Genomic DNA, 17,937 nt, shown 5'->3' with positions numbered 1-17,937 from the left:
CTCCAAGTGCCGGAGGTTCGCCAGCAGGTTTCCCCAGCCGAGGAGCATGGGCGATGCTTTCTCGTTCCCCTGGGAGGGCCTGTTCCTATACGCGTTCCCTCCGTTGCCCTTGCTGATCCGGCTCATCAACCAGCTCAAGAGGTCACGGTGCAGGATGATCCTCGTCGCACCTGCGTGGCCGAGGCAGATATGGTTCCCGGACCTTCTGGACTTGTCAGCGTCCCCGTCAATCAAGCTGCCAGTGGACGCGGATCTTCTCTCCAGGGAAGGAGGCGCCATCCTCCATCACGACCCGAAGTCGCTGAACTTGCAGGCCTGGCTCCTGCAGCGTTAGAGTTTGGAGGTTACGACATACCGGCCGACTGCAGAGAGGTTCTTGCAAAGGCCAGGGCGTCCTCATCTCTTAAATGCTACGGACACAAATGGAAGAGGTTCTCTGTCTGGTGCCACGCACAGAAGATTAACCCTCTACGGATTACGGCTCCTCAAGTACTGCCGTACCTGCTGACGCTGGCCAAGCGCACGCTTCCATCAAGATTCATCTTGCTGCCATCTCCCGATACACCAGAACCACAGGACGGACGTCTTTGTGGTCTCATCGTCTGGTGAAAGAATTCATGAAGGGACTGTTCAGATCGTTCCCGCCGGTGAAGGCTCTGGCCCCGGCGTGGGAGCGCAACGTGGTGCTGACAAGCTCATGGGACCTCCGTTCGCGCCTCTTCACTCAGCTCCGTTGAAGTTCTTGTGGAAAACAGCGTTTCTTGTGGCCATCACCTGCGCACGACGGGTGGGGGAGATCCAGGCCCTTTCCTGCAAGCCCCCGTACTTGACTTTTCACGACACGAGGGTAGTGCTTAGGACGCACCCCTCCTTCATGCCCAAGGTGCTGTCGGACTTCCACCTCAACGAACCCTTGGTGTTGCCTGTTTTCTTCCCGTCGCCTTCGTCGCCGGCTGAAAGGACTTTGCACGTTGAGTGCGCGTGAGGTGATGGGAGGATCAGGGGGCAGGCATGGCATTTTTACTGGGCATCTTTGATAAAGCGAGCATTATCAGTATTGTTCTGTAGCTAGACTGGCCCTTTGGTGCTGCTAGTCTAGCCACTTATTTCTGTGGCATTCCATTTTGTGTTGGCATCTTTGATAAAGCAAACATGAGTGTTACTATGCGGGGCTCGTCTCGTTCCGTGCAGCAGACCACCAGTCTCGACTCTTAAATTTAAGAGCATGCCGCAACAGCGATGCATCTGACTATATGAGATATATCTCCCAGAAGTTAAGACACTTCAACAATTTTAAGCCTCAGATGAAGAGCAAGGACTGCTCGAAACACGTGTCAGGCTGTTTCAGTACAAAATAAATCTGCAATTGCAGCAGTGTGTAGCATTGTGTGTTGGCGCAGCAAGACTGGAACCTTTTCTTTTTAGTACGCGGCTAGACTGGCATTTTGATGCAGTCAGTTTGGTCATGTTTTCATACTCTGGCATGGTATTTTGAATGGTAAAGCCAACTAGAGTATGTTCTTATGTGGGGATACTGCCATATATATTGGCAGAACAAGCATGGACATGTTTTCTTATAGTATCATTACCGGCATTATGCGCAAAGCAAACATGAGTATATGGGAATTCAGCCATATATTGGTGCAGCCAGCATGGAAATGTATGGGCACAGCCAGCATGAATATGTTTTTATACTTTTCCTATGTTGTGGGCAAATGTATCATGAAAATGTGTTGGGGAAATTATCCTGTGCACTGCTGGTGACTTGCATCTATTGGGTTTATTTATGAGTAACCCTACATAACCAATTGCAAACCGTTTGGCAATTTTACTAAATTTTTCTATGAAAGTGTACTTTAAAATGCACCATTTTAAGCCGTTATTTTAAAAAAATTCTCCAGGGGGGAAACCCTCCGTCCCCCGAACTCCCAACTCCTCTTGATTGTTTTGGGCTACCTCGCTATGCACAGTTGCTCTGGCATATTTGGGGGTAATATGTCCACCCCTCCAATTAAAACATTGATCAGCCTCCACTGGGATGTACAGTCAAACTGAAAACTGTAAAAAAAATTCTATGGAGGCAAAGTGAGATTCCAACAAAATTGCTAAAAAAACTATGGGAGCAATTGCATCCTTTCCCTTGATACTCTGAGCCTGTCTGATATTTAATCTGTTAAACAGACTGTGGTGCTTGACTATCATTTGAAACTGCGGTACGAGTGATCTCTCTTCTGGTAAACGGACTCTTTTTGACTGACATTATTTGAAGCTGTGCTGGGAGTGTTGCCTGCTTGAGTTAAAATAATGGGGCATTTTTAACTGTTTAGGATGTATATTAACTTGATGCAAAACTTGTATGGTCTTAAACCTACTCTGGACATGCTTAATGTCACATTTTCTTTAAACCTGCTTTTAAACCAAACTGTTGATCCTTATTTGATGTGCCATCACCCTGCCCCTTCCCTTCTTTATTGTATTTGTGCCCCCTGGTTTGCCCCCCTAATACTGATTTCTAGCGACGCCACTGCCCTCAGCCACTGGCAAAGCAGCAGCTGCACCCCTAATAGCAGTTGCCCCTCGGCCACTGTGGAAGATGCAGGTTATTCCCTGGCAGCAATTGCAACACGGGCACCTTCCTGGGGCAGAAGGTGTGGAAGGCGATAGGCTCTTAAATCAAATGTTGGCCAAGTGAGAGCCAAGGAGGACACTCATGGGTTTTTATTTTCTTTTTCGTTTTACCGTGGGTTAAGGGGGCTTCAGTCTTTCCCACGTGGACCATCTGGCACCAATAGTTAAGCAATGTTGGAAGCAGACCTTAGCACTCAGGCCTGCACTGATAAAACATAGAAATTAGACTCAACTCTGCAGCTAGAGTCGACTTTTGCATTCTGATACTTATAGTTCGATCCAGTGCCTCTGGGTGAAAACTCAGGACGGGATGAAAGTTGTACGCAAAACCTCGATTCATATGGCTGCCATCTAGCATTGCTAAGCTGCTGACTCAGGCTGACGTCGCCGCTAAGGCTACTGGCTCCTCCAGGCAGTTGAACATTAACGTGCACACGTCTTGTTTATTAGCTTCATAGTATTCCCGTGTGTGCATCACAGCTGGGAGCAGAAACTCGTTTGTGTGTCTCAGTTGGAAGGGTGCGGTTGTTGTCTGTGAGGATTCTGCTTTGCTATTTAACGTGACGTTTCCAGTTTAACGTGTCTAACTTTTGACTAAGCAATGCATGCGGTTACCATCATAGGCGCCCTTCTGGGGATGGGAAATGGTAAAAAGGGCTGGAATGTTTTTGGAAATGGTCATTTTTCGGCGAGGCGGATTGGGCATGGAGAAATATAAGTCACCGAAAGCTGCTGGTGTAAGTCCGTCCGAAATGGGAAAGTAGCGGGTTGAAAGTGCGTGTGTTCGATAACGCACTTGATGAATGAACCCTGCCGAATTCACTTGGGAGTAGGTAAAATGAGTATTACACGGTCTTATATTTTAAGAGTGGGTCTTCAAAGCGGCGCCCGCAGGACCTAACACGGCGTGCTTACGAAAACTGCCCTGTGTTTGGTCAGCCGATAGGAGGCTTAAGTGAACTTGAAGTGGCCGGGGAGAGGGGCAGGGCGGACTAGGTCCGTGTGTGAATCCGCAGCAGCGTCTCTCCCTGCCTGTTTCAGCATTACAACCATGTCCTGGTTTTCATTAGGAGAGGGCCGGCTGTGGGCGGGTACTCGCGTTTGCGTGTAAAGCAAACTTTTGCAGCTTCGGTGAGCCAGCCAGCAACTGATTGTTGGCTCTGGGGACCGAAAAAAGATACTTGCCCTTCCCTGCTGCTGTAACGCGAAGGCGGCCGGCGAGCGGCATGCTCGCGTGACCGCATTCCCCGCGCGCGCTGCCAGCAGGTTCTGCCGGGCTGGTCTTTCCCGTCTGAGCTGACACTTCTCCTCTCTCTCGTTTTGTTTCCAGGCAAGGAGCACTGTCATCCATCCGAGCAGCGATCAAGAGAAGTAAGTCCTTCCACTTTTTTTTTGTTTGTATTTTAATGCTATGCATGCTCGTGTGAGTCGGGGTGACTTTATGAACGCTCCCCTGTAACACAACAAACAGGAGGGGAAGCAGCCTCTGGGCGCTCCCCGGCCGAAAGACAATCTGTTTTCCTCGTCTTCAATTGCCACAGTTACCGCCTGTTTTATATAACACGGCTAGGGTTCCAACCTTGTAAGATGTTGCCTTGTTTTTTTATGGAAGATTCACGGTACTTATGGAAAACTCTGCATTTGCTTTGTATTTGGGAGAGGTTAAAGTGAACATCGCTGCATTCGATTTGGATTGGGAATGCCAGCATTTCCATAAATTGGTAATAATCAGGTTCACCACCAGCCTCAAAGGTATGCAGCAAGCCCAGCGCGTTAACATGTAGTTGCTGGCAGTGGCGGCATCCACAGCCAAAAGTTGAGGGAGCCACCTAAACTGCCACCAACAAAGTGCATCTGCTCCTTCTTTTGGGCATAGAGAAACCGAGATCAAACTCCATCGATGTCGTCGTGTGTTAAAAAATGCAGGAAAATAAACTTCTACCTGAAATGTGAGCATTGAAGATTGTATTGTGAGTTTGCCAATTAGCTGAAAGGGGTGCATGATTTTGCTCCAGATTATACTTCACGTAAAAGCCCATGTATAGATTGGTAACATCCTGATTTGTGTTCCCAGCGCAAGCTGCATGAAAGCGCTATTCTCTCGCCGCCAATCCATTCATAGCTCCGTTACATTCAGCTTCAGACATTCAAGTATAAAAACAAGCATTGACAATGGCTTTTGTGTAAAAATGGAAAAGGCACTGCCGTAGTGGTATTAACTGGCCATTCATGCTAGCAGGTGCGAACAGGTTGAAAGTATAGGGCATCTAATGGCAGTGCCTGGAAAATCCCTAATGGGTATAAACAAGCTAAAGCTATTTGTATTTGGGGGGCTGGTGAAGAATGAAGGGGGAGAAAGAGTAGTGAGTAAAGTGAATAGTAGGAAGAAGGGAGATTTAGAATAGAAGGGGAAGATGAAGAACAAAAGAGAAGGGTAGAAGAAAGAGGGAAAGAAGGACAGTAGGGGAAAGGGGATCACAGAGGGGAATGAAAAAGAAGAGATTTTAATGAGGAGCGGAAGGAAGAATAGGAAGGGGAGGAACGGATAGAGAAAGGTAGGGAGTTCCAGTGTAAGGGGGCAAGGAGCTGAAAGGAACGGAAACGAGAAGAGGCACAAGGGGGTGGGGAAACTGAAAGTAAGAAGAGATCGACAGAACAAAGGGATTGAGAGGGGGTGTAAAATGAGAGGAGAGGTAAGGAGGAGCAAGGTCGTGAAGAGATTTTAAGACCAGACAAAGGAAGTGAAATTTAAGTTGGGAATGGAAAGGAAGCCATCCTAGCTGAGAAAGTGAGTTGGAAATGGAGTCATGAGGAGAGAGAAGACGGAGGGTGCAGATGGCAGAGTGATAAAGGGATTTGAGGGGGGCAAGGTGGGAAGCGGGAAGACCAAAGAAGAGAGAACAATAGAAAAGACGAGAAACGATGAGAAAGGAGATTAAAAGTTTGGTAGCATGGAAGGTGAGAGCAGAACAAACTTTGCGGATGTTAAAGAGATGATGGCGACATGCCCGAGAGGTGAGGGAGATATAATGGGTAAAGGAGAGGGAAGAGTCAAAATAAATGCCAAGATTACGAGCGTGGTTGGAGATGGGGAGACTAGAAGGGGGAAATTGAATATCGGGAGGGGGAGAAGGAGGGGGTATTGTGTTAGATGGAAAGAACAAGACTTATGCCACTGTTGTGGCACAAGGGGTATATGGATGTTGGAAGGGTAGCAGAGGGAGAGGATAGGGAGTGGCTATGGGAAGGACCCCATTAAAACAAAAACAAAAAATGCCACATGGTCATTCCAGCCAAGCAAATCAAATCACCAATGAGTAGTGAAATCATGTAGAACCACTTTCTCTACTTCTCATAGTTATATTTCTCCTACTGAACATAAAATAAACTATCGCTGTTTCTAGGACAAGTAGTTTACGAAGTGCATCATGTGAGCATTTTTTGTTTCTAGTAGTCCAATAAAAACAGTGCCACAACGGCTCCCAGTGGCAGACGAAGCTAAACTGTACTGAATTTCCAAAATAGAGCAATTTGAAGGCCGCAGACCAGTGATGTAGCAGAACCACCCACCTATATAACAATATCAGATTTATAGGGAGCTCTTCCATGTACATTATTGTGTTTGACTATCACACGTGCATGAAGACACTAGTGTGAGTATGTTAGTGTGAGTATGTTTGATGGGCTGGATAAAATTCTCTTTGCAATCCGGGGCGTTCCTCTAGGGAGTGTACACACAAAAGTCTGGCGTAAGAGTCAAGAGAACCAAATACAGTATGCAATGGTCATCTGGGTGTACGTGTGCTGTCGTATTAGTCTATAAATACTTGCAAGTTAGGCTTCCTTTTTTAAAAAGCACAGATGTCACCACACAGAAAAAGAGCTCATTAAAATGCACCATGGCGGGGTGTGAAACAGACAAGCAGCGCTTGCAACTGCACAGCCTGGTAAAAGGGCAGCAAGATACAGAATGAGCTTCGAACTCTACACAAGAATGTGGTATCAAATCAAGGGCCACACGGCAAAGGGGTCTAGGCCCAACTGAAGCTACAGACAAAGCTAGAATAAGTCTCGGGAAAGCACAGCACTGCAGCTCGCCTGGTTATACTACACTCGGTTAACCAGTGGAATGCAGACCACCAGGCTCATTAGCAGCGAACAATGGACTGGGTAAAAGCTAGGGGCCATGACCCTTGCCAGCGTCAGCTAGTGGGCGCAGTTCACTTCTCTTATCTTGGCAATGGGTCTCCTCACCAGACTCTCAGCCAATCTCCACATCGAAGAAAACCCAAGGATTGTCTGGACAGGAGGGTTTGGTGACTGGCGCCAGATAGGAAATGATGTTGCTATTTCTGCAGATGGCGGTTAAGTCTATTGTGCTGAATCTATCCGGAATAAAGCTATTGCGCCCATACACATGGTGTGCCTCGCAGCTCTTCCTTGGAGACAGTCATCCAAGATGGCTGTCTCCATGGAAGACCTAAATAAAAATGGGTGGGATTAGCCATAGGGATTGCATTGTCTAGGGCAGGGGTCTGCAACCTTTGGCTCCCAGATGTGTTTGGACTACCATTCCCATGATGGGGCAGGGAATGGGAGGGATTACAACTGTGTATCCCTCCTCAAATGTAAACTCCATTGGAAAAGCATTACAGACCCTCATTCAAAGCCCATATTTGAAGCTCTTATGTTAATGACAATAGTTTCGGCTTTAAAGATAGAGCCACCTAATAGCCTAAACTAATGAGGGTTGTACATATCACAGGGAAGCAAAGCAACAGTTGAGTATGATGTTTTTACTTTAAGGTCCAAAGTCGTATAAGGTTCATAGCATTCACACTTAAACAGCACCAAATTGATGCTATGCAGTATTCTGATCCTTTGCTTGTAATTGATGATGCCAACGTTTGATTTAGAATTATATTATGTTACTTACATAGTGCTCTTTTCCACAGCACTTTACATAGGTTATTTGTTTACACAATTATTATTGTCCAGTTGCAATTAATACTTATTTGACAACCTCAGAAGAATGAGATGACCATACCAGAATTTGAACCTGCGACCTGCAGATCTCAACAGCAAGCTCAGCCCACAGCTACTTCACCCTAAATGTGTATACCAACAGCTTTTGGTAATGCCACGTTTCTGGTGTTTGTTTCTCAATAAAAAAAAAAATTATTACAGCATGTACAATGAGGACTGTGTCATGGCACACTTTATGAACGAAATATTAATGTTATATTTTGTATTTAGAAAAGGGCTGGTGGCTAGAGGAAACAAGAGTGGGTGGCGGGTGGATATCCCAATACAAGTATCTTTTTAACGGCACAGTTTATCAAACTACATATTGTAGTACAAGTGGATAGCTTAGCGAGTGAAGTGCTCAACTCTGAAATGCCAGCCTGCACTTTCCAACTTCAAATCTCAAGAGGGCCCTGTCTGCACTTCAACCTTCTGAGGTTGAGAAATTGGTAGTAATAACACCTATTGTTATAGCACTTGGAAGCATAATGAATCGGGCATGAAGTGCTGTACATAGAAATGTGATATGTCAAGTACTCTAGTTGGTTAAGGGAAAATCTAGGAAAGAGTAACACAAGTGAGTATTTTGGTAAAAACCTAAAACTATCAAGTTGACTGTAGACGAGAAACTCCTGGCCTGGGGCATCCATACTGCTTGTCGTATATATACACAAACCTTGCTCTCCAACTGTACCTTTGCGAGTATAGCACATCAGTGAAAGCCAAAACACATGAAAATTTAGTAAGGCTTCTGGCAGTGTGATGAAAATGTTGAACTGTAGCTCACGTTTCATGCAGTGTTCCCACATTTGTGCTCACTAGAGTATGTGATGCTTCACCAAGTTTCTAAGTGCTGCACTGGCCTAGCTCTGGGTTTCCTTCTGCTCAGTGCAGGGGGCAGTTGGGGGTTCAGGCCTTATGAAAGGAGGGGGGATCAGTGTCCCCCCGGACTCCTTCCTAGAGACGCCACTGGACTGGGTGTCATTTTCCTGCACATGCCACATGTATCCCTTGTAAACAAAGCCGTTTTCCTCACACCTCCGGGCACTTTATACTTTATTATAACATGATTAAATTCAAAATGTGTGCCCCAACTCCTCTTTAAGGATAATGGTTGCTCGGGTGTTCAGATTTCTTAATGACTGTGGTGGAAATGGAACCAATTTATAGGGGATCCCATAAGGCCCGGGTGGGGGTGAGTTTTTATGATGGGGCGGAGTTCCGAGGAGTTGTTCAGAGGGGGCGGAGCTGGCAGCTGAACTTGGCTCAAAGGAAATGTTCAAATTAATAGTTTTAAAATTGTGCAATTTCTTTCATGCTGCTTCTTTGCAATAACTACGCTGGCAAAATATAAAAGGTGCTCACCTTTTAAACCCAGAAATCTATAGTGCAATATTCCTTGGAAAACAAAATATACAAAGATGAGACATGTGTTTTGATGACAATTTTATGTGGTCTTGTAGATAAGCGTCAACACTGGGAACGTGACAACCTGGGTGAACTTCTTGTAGCCAAACACTTGAGTAAACTTGCTGGCCTCCAAAACACCCAAGGGCTGTTTCCTCTGTCCTCTGTAAAAAAAAAAGCGACATCGTCCACCCATATGCATAATATTCTTGCTCCCTGCAAAGCAGCACAGGGCCACAATCGGGGAAAATAACTGCTTCAGTCTCCAGGATTGCAAACTCTCTTGCCACACCATGGCCAAATATTCACGACTCACTTGCACTCTCATCACCTCCCCTCCTCACCCCCCGGTTTGGCTTTCAACAATGCTCTGCTTTATAAAGATGTCTTGAAAAGGGTTCCCAGGGGCTGAGAAAAGAGGTGCTGGGGACCCAGAAAATGGGGGCGAGTGTTAGGGAGAATTCTCTGTTTAGGCTGAATTTCCTAACCTAGTGAGTCCCCCAGCAGCTTTGCTGGATTTCTGGAGTTTGCTTTTTTCTCCTGCCAAGAGTGAGTCTCTTTTACTCACACTCTTGGACATGATTTGAGGGGTTCCTTTGACTGTTAATGTGTTTTATGGGCTATGGGGTCTTTTACTCCATAGGGTCTCATGTGTTTTTGCTATGTGTGTTACACAGCACCCTCAGTGCAGTGACACAGGGGTGTCATAGTGACACCCCACCATAGACTCCATACCCTGGGACTGACTACTGTCTCCCAGGGCATGTAAAGTCACCATTGGCTTTACTAGTCCCAAATTATGAATAGAAACCAGTACAAACCATCATATTGTGGACGTACTGGTCGGGTCAATTCGATTGCCCCGGGGTCTGTTTATTCGAGGGGGCACGTCTCTGTCCCCCCTGATCGAGTTTTGGCTGGTGGCAGTGGATACTACTTTTTATATTCGACCGCGAATATATCTCTATGGGATTTTCCCATTGTTCGAGGCTACCAACTTTAATTATTTAATTCCTTTAGCCTCGAACATACCGCCGGGTTATTTATTTAATATTAATTCACCGGTTGGTATTTTTTGCCAGAACTCGATTCTAAAATGGCGTTTGTGTTCTCTTCTGTGACTCCAACCCAAGCCGAGCCCTTTGTTCCACTTTTTGGCGGGCTTCTCCACAGAAGCCTCCAAAAGTGGTGCCACTCTGTCTGGGTACCACAGGGGGTGTGGGAAGGGGTTTAGGCACCCTGGACTGAGTTGCCTTGGCAACTCAAGTTGCACTCTTGTGTGATTGGCCCAGGCTCACCACTTTGCATGTTTGACAACTAGGCTGTTTTCTTGCATAAAAGCAGGACTTTTGGGCCTGGAACTTCAGAAGTCGCCACAGGACCTAAAAATCCGAAGAGGGAGAAGCTGAGCCGACCTAAAACGACGACACCACCGGTGGAGCCCAGCTGAACCGTCTCACCACTTCCCGACGACAGAGGAGATCTTCTTGCCGGAGAGTCTCTTCCCCTTGAGCTGGTGGGGACAACCAGTTCGCTTTTCTTTTCGCCTACCAGGACGTCTAGTGGTAGAATTGCCCGTGCCAAGCACCCCGGCAACCGGATAGCCACTTACCACTGAACCGCGAATAAAAGGACCGCTCCTTTGAATCGAGAAACTCCGCGGCTGGTTTCTTCCCTGGCAGTACAACAACCGTCTGCTTTCCTCCCCGACGAGATCTTCTCGTCTGCCGGACGAAGCACCGACTCGCAACCGCTGCCAGGAACAACTGCCCCCGCTGGAGTGTTCTCACCATTTCAAGGTACTGTGTCCGCCTGGCCTCCCTTTCTATAGATTGCTACAAGGTGACAGTAAATCCTTAACCTTCTAAACTGGGCTGGTTTCTTGACCATCTAACTGGTCCCTTTCTTTTGGTCCAACTTCTTTCTGAACCTTTTCGAGACTTTTGTGCACTTTTCAACCGTGTGACCTTGGACACATTTCGTCCTGATCCTCTTAAAGTGGATCCGGCTTTCTGAACTCTAACTTCACGGTTTTATTCTGCCTTCCTCTCTTGCTGTGTTCTTCTGAAAGTGTTGATCTGTTTCAATTTATGCTCTGCCTTTCTCTCCCGTTTAAACCAAATTATTAGAGTGCTATCTGCGTTAAGCGCTCACCGCTGTCTGAAAATAAGTGGTGCTTTACTTAAGACTGTCTAATATTCTTTTAAGGGAGTGTATATACTTTAGTGACTGTTTTTGAAATTGCTTGATGATAGTGCCAGTGTGTTTTTATAGATGTGTTTTTAAATAAATAATTATATATCTTTTACACCAAAGCTCTGGTCAGTGTTTGCTTGTTTTACTGTATTTACCTGCCCTATTGTGTATGCTCTGTATACTGCCTAACTCTTCTTGAGAGAAGTCTGACTGCTCAGCCACAGCTACCAGGTAAATCTGGGTGGTGCAGACTGCTACCAATTGGGTTTACTGCTAACTCCTGTGGTCTTAAACTTTTTGCAGTGGTCCCTAAGGGAACTGCACAGGTTTCTGCCTAACAGCGAGGGGCCCGAGAAGAGCTTTTTTTTAATGGTTGAGTATATGCTATACAAGATTCAATAACACATGGCATAGCAAAACGTTTCACTCATTCTCTGTTGGGCAATACTCTGGATGGCCCATGCCACTTTGGTGACTAACAGCAAAATGAGAACAAAGCTAATGGTGTCTCTGCTGAGGCCAGTCCTCTATACTACAAGGGATTACATTATTTGCCCAGGATCACACACTGTGGTTAAACAATGACGCTGACATTTTAGCCCATGCACAGTTTAACCCATCTACAGTTTAAACACTTGAACACAAACCTTCCAAGCTCCACTTGGCCCAAATAAATTTGGATTGCAAGGCCTATAATAATGGCTTGTAGAGCAGAGTTCACAAGTTTCAGATAGCTGTGCATAAGAATGCCATCAGTCCTGATTTTCCCTGGAATTCTGGGACTTTGTTTTCCTAAATTTCAAACGGGAGAGAAACTACAGGTCCCAGAATCCAAATTGGAAAAAACAGGAACTTCATGGCCTTCTCATACGTGGCCCTGAGAAACTTCAGAGATCAGATAGTTTACTTCTAAAATACATATATCTCATATTATAGCAACATTAAAATAAGTTAATCCTTAGCGACACATGTTAAAGCAAAATAATTTTTTGTTGCTTTATTTTCTACACCCTGAATGGAAAACTAGAAGGCCCGCAATGCAAAATATGTCAAGCCTGAAATATTTCTTTAGACCACTCCTTGGATAAAGGTTACTTTTGTCACAAACTTTCAGCAGGCTGTTGTACACGAGGTTAAGGGCATTTGCCTATTCACATAAAGCAACCCTTTTTTACATGTCGGATATCATGGCAAACCTTTAACAAGAGAGCTTTATTTTAAGTGAACACCTTGCTAAGGTAATGAGCCCATCAGTGTCCAATAAAGGGTGTGCTGGATAAGAGAAATGGGCATGTTGCTGGTCAGGACTCTGCTTGTGGCCTTGCATAAGAAAGGAAATCATCCTGTGCTTTGAAGCTGCAGCGACGGGGACTCTTCTCGGCCTGCCGTGGCTTCTTTTGCAATGTAAACACACATCAGAATCAAAGTCCTACCCTCTTTTGATGTGTAGTGAAAGAAGCCATGCCTGGCCGAGAATGGTCATGCGGCCGCATGATGGCTGGATCCGTCACTAGCTTCAGTGCTGGATATTCTCATAGGCTGCCCCTTTCTTCTTCTCCAAAGGAGGAGGGTCAGCCTGTGCGTGGGGCCCATGAGCTCCAGGCCAAGTGCAGCTGCACTTGCCAGCACCGGCCCTGCTCCCGCCTCTAAGGCCTTTGCTGAGGCAAGCCGTATCCCGAGGACTGGGCAGACATTTGATGCCCGATCTCGGACCCGGCAAGATCCAGCCCATTGACCAGCACTGCTTGTTGGACAACAGCAATTTGACGCGGGACTTCACTGGTTTGCAAACTTTACACCAATGAGAAACATTAAGTGTAATAGCTCTACATTTTTGAAGAGGAGAGGTTTGGGTGGACTTCTATTGGAGGCAAAGCAGCACCTCGCCTCCTTCGGCGCAATGCAGGTCCCAGTTTACAATATGTGCACTTGAGGGGAAGTTAATAACATCACTGATTATTCTGCTAGCATTTGCATTGAATGGCAAAATTGTCTAGAGATGGAAATTGAGGCTATTATTGGAGTGTGTAAAGAGAATAGCAACCCAAACAATAAAAATAATCCAAGAGACCAAAAGATCACTGCACCGTTTTGCGAGTGAAAACAAGGTTTATTACATGCAAAAAGGTCTCAGGCGGTCCTGTAGAACCGATCTGACACAGGGCGCGTCATGCCCAAGAAGTTACAGGTTGTATAGCAGAAAACTGCACATCTGCATACATAGGTTACAATGTCATCCCACCACCCTCATTGGCTACCACCTATAGAACATGCTAATACTGGTTTATAGTCATAATGTCGAAAACAAAAATGTCGAAAGTCATAATGTAGAAAAAAAAGTCGAATTTTTTTTTCAATACGTTTTTTTTTTCAAATGGGGGGTTCCCCTCCCAACCCCCTCTTTTTTTTTGTATTTTACCCATTTTTTATACTTACCAAAACCAAAAAATACATATAAATAAAAAAATAATAGATTCGACTCTTTTTTTCGACATTTTTGTCATTCGACATTTTGACTGACCACCGCTAATACCGCCTGCAGTCCTTGAACCAATTGGCCACACCTTATCTAAACACATTCCCCTGGACAGTTGGCCCATTACATTGTCACTATTAAATCCAGGTACAGGATTGGCTTGTGAATATATTGACACAGTAATACATTGTGACCGTCACGTGATGTGCATTCCTCCTATCCAGACACATTCAAAGTAAACTGGCGAGGCCAACTTTGCTTTGATAAGACAATAGGTCATCTCATTATACCAGACAGCGCAGTGCACACAAGCTGCACTCCCGACCGTGTACTAAATGTATTGGTATCGCCTCTGCTCCTCCTATCTCAAATCACGTAAAGTTCCATACACGGCCCCCCCTTATCTCTTTTAACCCCCCGGTGCACTGTAATGATGTGACTAGGGCACCACTCTTGATTCTGAATTTCAGATTTTTATTTGCTTTGGTATTAGTCTACTTGTAATTCACATGGGATGACCGCCCCTGTGGTTAGGGTATTAATGTTCTAAACCTTGGCCTGGCCTATTGGCATCACATAACCCCATGCCCTGTTCTCATGAATTTGTCCATCAAAGGGCGCATTTACAGCTAACATTCAGTTCCCACCATGTTTGGGTCTTGCAGCTGGATACAATTAGCATTTATCTGTGCACTGCAGGTGCCTCTGACCTCTGTTTCTCTCGTGGGGAATGGAAAAGGGATTTGTCTTGGACTAAGCCAAATGGAGCTGCAGCTTCACATCAAGGCCTGCGTTCTATTCTGTTCATTGTGTACTAGGCCTACAAATCCAATATGGCGGCACTCCTGCCATGTTAACACGCTGACCTCTCCCCTACCACAATACATTTTCCTATTTTTTTTCATTTATTTTTTAAATATGTTTATTTTAAACAAGGCAGGTTATGACAATACAACATTTGATCATACCCGACATGCATCGTAGGAACAACATGTTTTATTGCCCTTACCTCCCTCCCCATGGTCGTTAGGTCCCCTAACGCTGCCCCTTCTACCCCAGTTCTTGCGGGATGTCTCCATCATTTAGAATCCTTTGCGCTAATTGGGGCTTGTAGGTCAGGGCTGGAAAGTCTCGGTCTGGACCCCAAATATTTTGGAAGCGATGAAGGTGACCTGCCCTGCCTTCCATTACCTTTTCTGCGATTAGTACATCCCAGACTTTCACCCACCAAAAGGGCATAAGAGGGCCCTCTACAGATTTCCATGTGCGGGCCACCACAATTCTTCCCACCAGAAGGCACTGAGATAGCAGTTTGGCTTTGGGTTCAGATCTTGGGTAGGTTCCGGGGACCGGGACTCCCAGCAGACTAGGTTCGGGGTCTAAGGGTGGCCTTATCTGGGTAATTTCTGCAATGATAGTTGGACACTGTTTCCAGAAGTTTTGGGCTTTAGGGCAAGTCCACCACATATGAAAGAAGGACCCTATTTGACCACATTGTCTCCAACACTTAGGGTCGAGTGTGTGATTCATGTGGTGGAGTCTTAGAGGTGGATAGTACCAGCGCATAAGGATCTTATATACACATTCTCGGTTTGTGATGCACGCTGATGAAGAATGGGCCCGGGTCCAGATGTCCACCCATGATTGGTCCTCTATGGGGTGGGCCAGGTCTGCTTCCCATTGGGCCATATATCGGGTTTTGAAGGTTAGGAAATCCTTCTGGAGGAGTGGACATTTTTCCCCTGGCTGGGAGCTCCCTAAGAGTTAATTCAATAGCTGTAGGGGGACGGGTAGCTGCTTGGCGGGTCTGTGGGAGGGAGCACCAGTGACACAGTTGGATGTATGTGAATCTGTCCTTTTCCTGAAGCTGGAAGATTTCCTTACATCGTTCAAAGGTATAGGGTTGTCCTCCTTCAAAGAGTTGTCCTAGGATCTCCAGACCTCCTGAGATCCAGGTTTTGAAGTTATGGGTGGATAACCCGGGCGAAAATGTTGGGTTCAGGAACACCGGGGATGAGGGGCCGAGTCCCACTGGAATCCCCTTTTGCTTTAGGGTTTTGTCTCAGACCGAGATGGTGTGTTTGGTAGTCGCCAGCAGCTCCTGCCACCGCTGGCGGTGGGATGTGTGGAAGGAAGCGCAGTGCAAGATATATTTGCGACTGTTCGAGGTCCACCCACCTGGGGCGATTGGTAAGCGTTTGCCATGCCTGGATGCAAGCCAGTTGGGCTGCCATCTGGTATTTTTGCAGGTCCGGGACCCCGAGGCTGCCGAGCTTTGCATTACCTAGCATTGTAGCTTTAGGGATTCTAGCCTTTTTCCCTTTCCATATGAACTGGAGCATTTTCCTTTGTATGTTCTGGAGGGCTGGTGCTGGGATCGGCACTGGGAGTGACGAGCAAGCGTATAGTAATCTCGGTAGCAGGTTCATTTTACAGGCCGTGATCTGGCCCATTAATGATATTTCTTGTGTCTCCTAGCGTTTTAGGTCGGTTTCCAGTTCCTTAAATAGTGGGGGAAAGTTTGCACTGTAGACATCTTTCGGGTTAACTGGGATCCGAACCCCTAGATAGTTAATTGCTTTTGTCTTCCATTGGATTGGGCACAGTGGGATCAGGGCCTCACACTCCTCACGGGTCAACCCCACTCCCAGTGCTTCTGATTTCTGGAAGTTAATGGGGAATCCTGTGACCCTTCCATAGCTCTCTATTTCGGCTAAGGCCTGAGTCACGGAGGAGCGAGGCTCTGTGATGGTCAGTAGGACATGGTCCGCGTAGAGAGCCAGTTGTGGTGCGAGGTGCCAGTATGAAGGCCTTTGACCAGGGGGGTTCCGCCTGATCCGTTGGGCGAATGGTTCCATGATCAGCGCAAATAAGAGAGGTGACAGTGGGTATCCTTGTCTGGTGCCACAAGTCAAGGTGATCGGGGTGGAGAAGGTGCCATTGATTCTGAGAAGGATTTTAGGCAATTTATAATTAGCCAATATCATCGTACAAAATTCCGGGCCAAACCCAAATGCTTTGAGAGTGAGCCTCATAAAAGTGCAGTCTACTTTATCGAATGCTTTTATTGCATCAAGTGCCAAGAGCACTAGTTCTTGGGAGTCCCGGGAGACAAGATCTAACAGGTCTAGGGCTCTGTGAATATTATCAGCTGTGGATCAGTGTTGAAGAAATCCACTCTAGTCTGTGTGAATTATTTCCGGCAAGAAATGCGATGGGCGTGTTGCTAGAATTTTAGAGTAGATGTTGGCATCTATATTGGGCAATCGGTCTGTTGGAGGCAGGGTTTCTCGGTTCGCCTCCGGGCTTAGGTAGCAAAATGGTGATTGATTCTTGCATGGAGGGGGTTATGACGCCTGTGGTTCTGAATGAATGAAACAGTTGTACCAGTGGCGCTAGTAGTTGGGGCTTAAAGGCCTTATAGAATCTGGTCGAGTAGTGATCTGGGCCAGGGGCCCGAGATTTGAGAGCTTTTATTGCCTCATCCACTTCCTCGCTGGTGATTGGTGCCTCCAAGGAGTCTCGGGCTAAGTTCTTTAGCCGGGGGAGCGCTGCCTTCTGCAGGTATTCTTTCTGTTCCTGTCTCGTACTGGGGCGGTCATCACCTGAGTCAGGTGGGCTGTTGCCAGGCGTTGTTTGTCTTGGTTGGCGTATTGCATTTGGGGGTATCCTTGTCTGGTGCCACAAGTCAAGGTGATCGGGGTGGAGAAGGTGCCATTGATTCTGAGAAGGATTTTAGGCAATTTATAATTAGCCAATATCATCGTACAAAATTCCGGGCCAAACCCAAATGCTTTGAGAGTGAGCCTCATAAAAGTGCAGTCTACTTTATCGAATGCTTTTATTGCATCAAGTGCCAAGAGCACTAGTTCTTGGGAGTCCCGGGAGACAAGATCTAACAGGTCTAGGGCTCTGTGAATATTATCAGCTGTGGATCAGTGTTGAAGAAATCCACTCTAGTCTGTGTGAATTATTTCCGGCAAGAAATGCGATGGGCGTGTTGCTAGAATTTTAGAGTAGATGTTGGCATCTATATTGGGCAATCGGTCTGTTGGAGGCAGGGTTTCTCGGTTCGCCTCCGGGCTTAGGTAGCACAATGGTGATTGATTCTTGCATGGAGGGGGTTATGACGCCTGTGGTTCTGAATGAATGAAACAGTTGTACCAGTGGCGCTAGTAGTTGGGGCTTAAAGGCCTTATAGAATC

The 17,937-nt window shown here is 46.3% G+C and overlaps 1 protein-coding gene across 4 annotated transcripts in view; it reads left to right on the top strand.

Moving 5' to 3' along the window:
• The window catches only part of SH3D19 (SH3 domain containing 19), a 1,396,196-nt gene that overhangs the window by 569,090 nt on the left and 809,169 nt on the right, over positions 1-17,937 (top strand). For 3 of the 4 annotated variants that reach the window (XM_069631268.1, XM_069631267.1, XM_069631269.1), the window contains exon 3: positions 3,959-3,999. In XM_069631268.1, the coding sequence (XP_069487369.1) occupies positions 3,959-3,999 (41 nt within the window). Of the gene's footprint in view, positions 1-3,740; positions 3,760-3,958; positions 4,000-17,937 lie in introns of those variants that run through there. The other variant, XM_069631270.1, reaches the window with a different exon arrangement.

The sequence above is a fragment of the Ambystoma mexicanum genome, chromosome 6q, assembly GCF_040938575.1.
Source record: "Ambystoma mexicanum isolate Mex_15411 chromosome 6q, UKY_AmexF1_1, whole genome shotgun sequence".
Classification (NCBI taxonomy): domain Eukaryota; kingdom Metazoa; phylum Chordata; class Amphibia; order Caudata; family Ambystomatidae; genus Ambystoma; species Ambystoma mexicanum.
The sequence above is the reverse complement of the archived record's forward strand: the minus strand, read 5'-3'. Positions and strand labels throughout refer to the sequence as shown.